Source organism: Cynoglossus semilaevis, chromosome 13 (genome assembly GCF_000523025.1).
Source record: "Cynoglossus semilaevis isolate Cse_v1.0 chromosome 13, Cse_v1.0, whole genome shotgun sequence".
NCBI classification, from domain to species: Eukaryota; Metazoa; Chordata; class Actinopteri; order Pleuronectiformes; family Cynoglossidae; genus Cynoglossus; species Cynoglossus semilaevis.
The window spans coordinates 3178121-3186506 of NC_024319.1; the positions used below are offsets into that span (position 1 = coordinate 3178121).

The 8386-nt window shown below is 43.9% G+C and overlaps 1 protein-coding gene across 1 annotated transcript in view; it reads right to left on the bottom strand.

The window, feature by feature from the left end:
• The window catches only part of LOC103388055 (neural-cadherin), a 42415-nt gene that overhangs the window by 22838 nt on the left and 11191 nt on the right, over positions 1–8386 (bottom strand). Inside the window, 1 exon segment of the mRNA XM_025061657.1 lies at positions 727–915. Coding sequence (XP_024917425.1) covers positions 727–915 — 189 coding nt within the window.

Below are 8386 nucleotides of genomic sequence, written 5' to 3' on the forward strand. Positions count from 1 at the left end.
TAAAGGTATGTGTTCTTTCGTTAGCAAAGGTGGCGCCCTCTTGTGTTTGCTGTTGGTAGCGGTGAACGGTTCTGTTTCTCATTTATTTCTCACTCAGTGTAATTAATGTTTTGGCTCAGCATTAAAAAAAAAAAAAACATTTAATGGTTTTAAATAAGTGGATTATTTTTCTCTACATGTGTAATCACGTTAGAGCAAAGTGAAGGCAGGAGCTCCGTACATGAAAGCTTCAGAAATGAGCTCCTAAAATATAATTTCCTTCCCTCTTTTCTTCCAATCCAAAAAATGGTAGAGTAAACAAATAAATAAATCCCAGAGCCAACAGCGTTTGTTCGCTCTCCAGAGACGTTCCTATTATTCCGGCTGATGAAGCTCTCTTTGCCCGGGGGGGTGATTAAGAGCCCCGCTCCACAAGGTTTATTTTTCGCCCTCGTTCTCGCTTCAAATTTGAAGATAATTGAAATTCAACAAGTTCAGTTTTATTTATGAAGGGGCTGCTTTGAACAAACAGGTTTGTGGCAGGACGCCTGAGGGGGGAGAATTACAGATCAGGGGTGAGTACAGGAGTGAGCGGGTGAGGAAACACCAGAGGGCGCCGCAGGTTCTTGGCTGTGACACGTGAACAAATGTTAAACATGTGTAAATGTGTTTAGATTTTACATTTGACACGAGGCTGAGCTTTGGTCTGACATGACCTGTGAACACGACAGATGAACTGACACTCACTGTCCAGCAGGAGGAACTGGGCGTGGCCCTGTGACCCGTCGCGCTGCCGAACCGACAGTCGGTACACAACAGTGCCAGGCCCGGCGTCAGGACCCACGGCGCCTAGATATGGGACAGGAAACATGGACCACTGCAGATCGGCCTGACTGGGCGTGGCCAAGGTCAGTCTGCACAGGTACCAGTCATCACCTGGACGAGAGACAGAGAGAGACAGAGAGAGAGAGGGGACATCAGTCAGAGTAAGTCTCTACTCAAACTAACATATTTTTAATGTTCCTGCATTTATTATTTAGCTTTTTAGACGTGATCCAGTCAACGTTCTGTCCAGATGTAAATATGTTTGCATTAATGAAGCGGAAAACTTTGATGCACAGTGACACAAACTGGCCACAGGAGGCAGCAGAGGACCTGCACCTCCTGTGACATCGTGAGCTAAAATCACTGATTTTCTCTGTGGACTCTGGTGTGGAAACGTGGGTCAGATGAGTTTGTTCAGCTAAGAATCAGACGTCAGTGAACTTGACACAGAACTGTTGAAAATCTAAATTCCCAGTTCCCACTTCCCTGACCGTGTTTCTCGGTCAACATGTGTAAATGTCATGATTCTGGTTCCACTGACCTTTTCTTCAGCCTGACGGACTGAGGAGACATTTGTCCACTTTAATTCCCCGCCCCCACCCCGTCCCCCCTCCTCCCCCTCCTTTGTTCCTGTGTGTTTAAGTGTGTGTAATGTACCCTGAGGCTCCGACACACACACACACACACACACACATATCAGAGTGAGCTGATGTTCATCATGATAATGTCACAGATTTGATTTCACATTTAAACGCGTCGCTCAGAGCACAGCGTATGTAAAACATCTGACAGAAATAGACGCCGTTATTCAGGAGGTGATGAGGGGCGGTGTGTGGGGGAGGGGAGAGGGGGGGGGGGGGGGGGGGGGGGGGGGGGGGGGGAGGAGAGGAGGCTTCTTTATCACCTCCTCCCCTGCTCCCAGTAACCCCCTCTGTGACCTCCTCATGAGAAAATAAAAAAAAATGTATAAGATCAATCTTTAAAAGTACTGAAAGTCTAAAAAGTACGTCAAGGTTGGCAAAACTACAGAGGAGAAGTAACAGTTTGGTATTTGTAGACTTTTTTTTTTTAATTTAAATGATGTTAAATGTTCACTCTAGATCGGCTACAAAAGCTCAACTGTAGGGGAAACAGTTTTCCTCCAAGACGGCCGAAAGTCAGCCTTTCACAAGGGTAATCTCATTTGATCAAGAAATACATAGAAAAAACATCGTCCTACAAAGAAGTAAAGTCCAACATTTTCTATAACAATATTAAAAATTCACCACAGTTGACCTCAGTGATGGAGCAGCGACGACTGCTGTGTCTCTGAGATTAAAATCACTCGTTTTCTCTATGAGGTTTGGTGCAGGAGGGACAGAGAGAGAGAGAGAGAGAGAGACAAACTTTCTATACAATATTAGAAAAACTGAAGTTGTGAGAACACACACACCAAACACACACACACACACCTACACACATTACCACGCATACACAGGTTCACACCGCTGCTAACAGAAACTCAAAGTGCTTTCACATGTCGCCTCAGCAACTGGTCTCATGAGAACACCTGCATCCCGTCGCCATGGAGACGCATCCCACTGTCAGTCACTCACACACTCACACACTCACGTACACACACAGGGTGTGACTGTGCCTGTAAACCTGTGTGTGACGCAGACTAACTCGATTTCATAATCAACTTAAATTCAAGATCAATAACTCAGATTCTTCTCCTGGACGTGATTCTGAGACAGACAGGAAGTCATGCCTTATAAGGACACGACCCTCTGTTCACTTCCTGTTAAATTAGTGATTTATTTGACTGACAAGAGTATTTTTAACTTTAATTGACGAGGTCCAAATCTTTTTCCATTTATGTGTATTTTCTGGTTCTCATACATCAGTGACACAAACCAACCACAGGAGGCAGCAGTGGACCTGAACAGCAGTTCCCTTTGTGCCTGTTTATTATTTAAATATTATTTAAATATTTGGATTTGGTCTACCACAGTGAGTGGTTTATGAAATGACAACGTCACAGTTGGAACTAGCAGAGTCGCCCCCTTGTGGCTAAATTCTACCTGTGTCTTACATCTGAGCCTTCGCCTTTAAACCAGAGAGAGATTTTTTTTGGTATTTGGAGTCGTTCAACTCGACTCAAAGAGAGAGAAGGAAAACAAATGAGGTGACAAAGCTTCTAGTCTTTGTTGCTCATCATGAATTATTCTCATTATTATCTGCCTCGTTATCACATATGCACATACACACACACACACACACAACACACTCTCTCTCTCGCTCTCCCTCTTGCTCGCTCTCTCTTCTTCCTCTTCTTCATCAGCAGTGAAAAATTGGGATTAATTAACTCTATGCCTGCAGGACTTTGACTGTGTGTGTGTGTGTGTGTGTGTGTGTGTGTGCAGAGGTAGAACTAGGCCAGTCTATGTGTTGGTTAATTAGGATGCAGCAGGACTCTGTCCGCTGGCTCACAGGGAGCAGATGGAGAGACCGGTTCACAAACAGAGGAGTGGGTATTTTTTCTGTCTGATCATTTTTCTTCACTGACATCCCCAGCTAAACACAGAGACAGATCTTTGGCTTTTATTGGTTTTGCTTTTTTTTTTATTCTAGTTCTAAAATAAATATTACCCCCACCCTGATACAAACACCAAAGTCCATAGAGTATCTGGGCTTTTAGCTCAGAGAGAGAGAGAGAGAGAGAGACGCAGGAGCCACTGGTCCGCCGTTGATCCAACACCAAAGTCACAAATCTAGAAAATGTTGTGTTCCTGCTAAAATCACTGGTTTTCTCTGTGGACTTTGTTGTGGGAGAGCACAATGGAAATGTAATACATTTACTGAGACTTGATGATGTGGATTTTTTCCATCTTAAATCCATGGAAATGCTATGAAATTCCCATCACTGTCATTGGAATCCCCCCCCCCCCCCCCCTTCAGGCCAGTGTTTCTGAGCAGATTCTGTGCGTTTTGTCCTACACGATCACCAACATCCTGATGGAGACATGAACGACCTCTGGAATCTCAGGAGTGAGTGGAAGCAGCAGCGGCGACATGAAAACTCAATTAAAGTCTGACTGTATGAAGGACGAGGAGGAAGGACGCAGACGGAGGAAGACGAAGGAGGAAAAGGGAAACAGACAAAAAAGATCAATAATAAACTGCGTCGTTTAAACAAAACGATAAACGTCCAGGTGTTCTGGAGAAAATGTTTCAGCTTGGGTAAGAAAACAACAGCCAATCAGTGGACAGTCAGGCAAAATCACTAGCTGATTGTCTAAAAAACCAATGACTAACCAACCAATCGTTGTTGACCGAACAACCATAACCAACCCTCGTAACCATCCTGTTGAGAAATGAACCAAAGTCAGCAGCCAATCAGGATCCAACTCACCTAATTAACCCGAGACAAACCAACTGATAAGCTTCAACGGAAAATCGATCAACAAACCTGTTGACCAACGGACTGATGGACTAATCAACCAAGAAACAACCACAAAACCAACCAACCAACCTACAATCAACCAACCAAGACAAATCAATTCACAACCCATCCATCCTTCCATCTAAGTAAATAACTCGGCTACTAACCAACCGATCACCAACAAACCAACCAACAGCTTTACAACCAACTAGTCACTAGTCTAACTAACCTCACAACTGATAATTGATCATTGAAACTATTTCACAATCATTAGTTAAATCGATAGTCAAATAACATTAATCATTAAATTATGATTTTACTAATTTTTATATTAAAAAGGCAGAGTTTGTTTTAATGATATCACAATTAAAAAGCTAATAATTTAAAGGTTGTGATAGATGTTACCCAGGATGCACCTTGGTTCAACCTGTGTGGTTCAACGACATTGGTGTGGTTCAATTTAAAAGAGATAAAAGAGCGCAATGATCACAGTCCAGAAGGACGTACACGTCCACCGTGACCACGCTGTCAACTGATGACATCATAGTTACATCATCGTTGCATCATCAGCTGTTGTGGTTCAGCCGAGTCAAACGCTGAGAGTGAAGAACAAAAGAAGAAAATGAAAGAGGAAAAAACAACCAAAGAGAATGAAGAAAATCAAAGGATTTAATCAGACAATTCCCTCGACTGCTGATGAACTGAGGGGGCCACAGAAAGGCATGATGGGAAATGGCTCCAGAGGCGTAGGAGCCAGAAGATTGGACCGGTTCTGCAAAAGTTACAGCAAAGATAAAAGAACCAAGAAACAACTGACAACAAGAACAAGAACACACTAGCTGCTGGACCACTGCTGCCTCCAGTGGACAGTTGGTGTCACTGAGGTCAATCTTCAACAGTAAAGCCACACAATAATATATTTAAATGGATGTTGGAGGCGTCAGTGGATCAAACACTGCCGTGGACCTGGACTTTGGTGTAAAAAGCTGTCGATTATTAACAGGAATTTGAATAATTGCGAGACATGGATTGGTGAATCTTTATGAGCAAACGATTGTGTCATGAGTGTTACGTGGGCGGTTACATGTTCGCACTGAAAACTGGTTTTCACCGTGCGCTCGGAGCATTTGAAGAAGCCCGAACTCTCCCTTCTCCTCAGCTGAGTCCCAGCGGTGTCTCCGTCTGTTTGTCTGTGAGCGCTGGATTTCAGCAGATTTCAACACTCTGCTGTTTCATCTCGGGCTCCGCAGCTCAACAATCAGGTTAACGCCGAAAATCCACCGTCGCCTACAACGGATTTACCATCATCCAGAAGCTGCGGGGCCTCAGGAATGCCTTCCGCGGTGTGTGTTTTGGCGGCGGTTGCTGCTGCTGCTGCTGCTGCCACGGCTGTGTCACAGAGAGATTTGGTCGCACGGATTACACACAACCTCACAACACGGAGGCTTCGTGTGAGTGTGTGTGAGTGTGTGTGTCTGAAATCAGTAGCATTAATACACACAATGGAAAAAACTCGGAGCCTTTGATCGCTGGATTTGCACAAAGTGTGTGTTTTTGCCTGTGTGTGTCGGGGGGCGTTGGGGGTGTATTTTCTTCAAGATAAAAAAGTAGCTTCATTTCGATTTTAGTCCTAACGCCAGAAACTGTGGACCTACAGACAAAAAGAGATTTTAGCCTCAGCGTCGTCCAAAAAAACTTAAACCGTCGGCTTAAGTCCATGTTATCGACAACACGTTTGCAGCTACATCTGTCAGATACACCAGTAGCGCCGCGGCTCGTTGAAAGATTTTCAAAATAAAATATTTTCTTGGCCTTGTTTTTTTCACTTTTGAAAAAAAAATCAATTTATTTAAATGATCAGATTCTCTTTAAATGAAGTAAATTGTTGATTATTTCACTTTGGCCTGATACAGAATGACTCATGGACCAGTACTGGTCAGCAGACCAGAGGTTTGGGGACCCCTCAGATAGACTGAAACTCTACATAACGAACCCAATTTCCCACAACAAAGATCCAAATAAAAATCACTGATTTTCTCCATGGACTTTGGTCTGTGAGCCGAGGTCACTGACCTTTCACTGACAGTGAACTCAAACAGTTCATATTTTTGTTAAGATGATGTGAATTTCATTTGCTAAGAGCTTTCCTCTTGACTTCCTGCTCAGCCCGTCTCTCTGGCTGAGGCGTCTTCACCCGACTGTGTGTCAGTGGTGCGTTCGATCACACTTCAAAAAACCTGAGGTTTCTCTTTAAAGTGTCAGACCGTGGACGTGACGGTTCATCTGAAGTAGAAAAATCAAATCAAGCAGAGAAATTCCACATATTTCCCCTGGTTCCCTCCGACTCCAGGCCTGTTTTCCGTGACTCTGTTTTGTGTCTCCTTTGCGCAGCATCACTCACTTTATCAAACGTGGTTCACACTCGACCGCTCCGTTTCATCTTCTGCTCCACTTCCTGTTTTTCCAGCCTGACGCTGTTTGAAGTGAAGCTCCAGTCGGTGACAGCGAGCAGACGAGACGCGTTGAGTCTTTTTAATCTTTTTATTCTGCTCAGACGCAACAGAGACCCAGGTCAAACTCGACAAAACACCAACAACTCCCTCTGACGCTTTAAAAATCACTGATTTTTTTTTTTTTTTTTTTTCTCAGGACACTCTTTAAAAACACTGGGAACATTCCTTTAAATCACCTGACCTGCTGCAGAACGCTGATTTGGCTGCAGGTGATGTTTCACTTCAGTAAAGCAGTCCCACTCAGAGCAGTCACCCCAGAAACCCTTCTATCATCGCTGTGTTCTAGGCTTTGACCACTAGGTGGAGAGAAGAGTTTTTTACCGATAGCTTCGATGCTAAAAACACATTTCCTGTATGGACTGACAGTCAGATTCAGACAAGAACGGATGAGTTAAACAGTCTGAGAGTTTCTTCATTTGTTGACTGTGGCTACAGTCGGTGTAATTAATCTTTTTAATTATTTTTGAGCGTCTGTGTTTTAGTCTCTTTAGTGCAGCCTGATGGCAAACCACTAGGGGGCCGGTGGAGGAAAGAAAAAAAAAAAACCCCGGCAGAACTTCACTATTGCTGTAATTGGTTTTAGTGGAGTGTTGTGTTGGGGGATTTGCAGCAGGTCAGGTTAATTGTGTTGAAGTAAACTGATATGAGTGTGTTTGACTAATGAGAGCATCTGTTCAGGCGTACGTGCTCTGTGTGTGTGTGTGTGTGTGTGTGTGTGTGTGAGAGTGTGTGTGTGTGTGTTGCCCAGGAGAAAACAAACTGTTCTCTCTTTATTCTCATCACAGCTCGTGTCATCATCAATTTGCCTTCTGACAATTATCACTATTTTCATCATCATAATCACCGTCGTCACCGTCACCGTCATCATCATCATCATCATCATCGTCACCATCATCATCGTCATCATCACCATCATCATTGTCATCATCATCATCGTCACCATCATCATCGTCATCATCACCATCATCATCATCATCATCATCATCGTCATCATCGTCATCGTCATCATCATCATCATCATCGTCAAAACCTGGTCAAACTAAGATCCAGGAGGTTCTGAGGAGACACTTTGGGAGTTTTAAAACGAACACTAGTTGATGATTGATGAAGGAGGAGGAGGAAGAGGAGAAAAATGAGGAAGATTTACCTTCTTTTTATTGATGGGATAAAAGGGAAGAAGAAGATAAAGAAAAAAAAGTGCCTCAGTGACTCAGACTGACCACAGGAGGCAGCAGTGGACTTTGGAGTTGCAGAGTGTGTGTTTTAAAATGAATTCTGTCTGAGAGTCAATCTTGGATGTGAATATTCTTCAGGACTAGTCTGACGTCACTGGTCCCCGGTTCACATGGTCGTCGTGTTTTTCAGTCCCCGTGAGTCTCAGCGTCTGAGGCGTTTTTTTTTTTTTCCGTTATGTGTCTAAAAACATCACAAACCTTTGAATCCCCCTTTAAACGCCCTCTTCATTGACAGAAAACTGTGCTTCATATGCAAATGGACTTCAGTAATTACACACACACAAGTGATTAACACACACACACAGGGGGGCACGCTGCCCTCTGATGACCCCTCCCATAATCCCTGTCAGTCAAACACACAAACAAACACAAAGGCTGCGGCCCTCGCCCCCCCCTTACCCCCCCGCCTC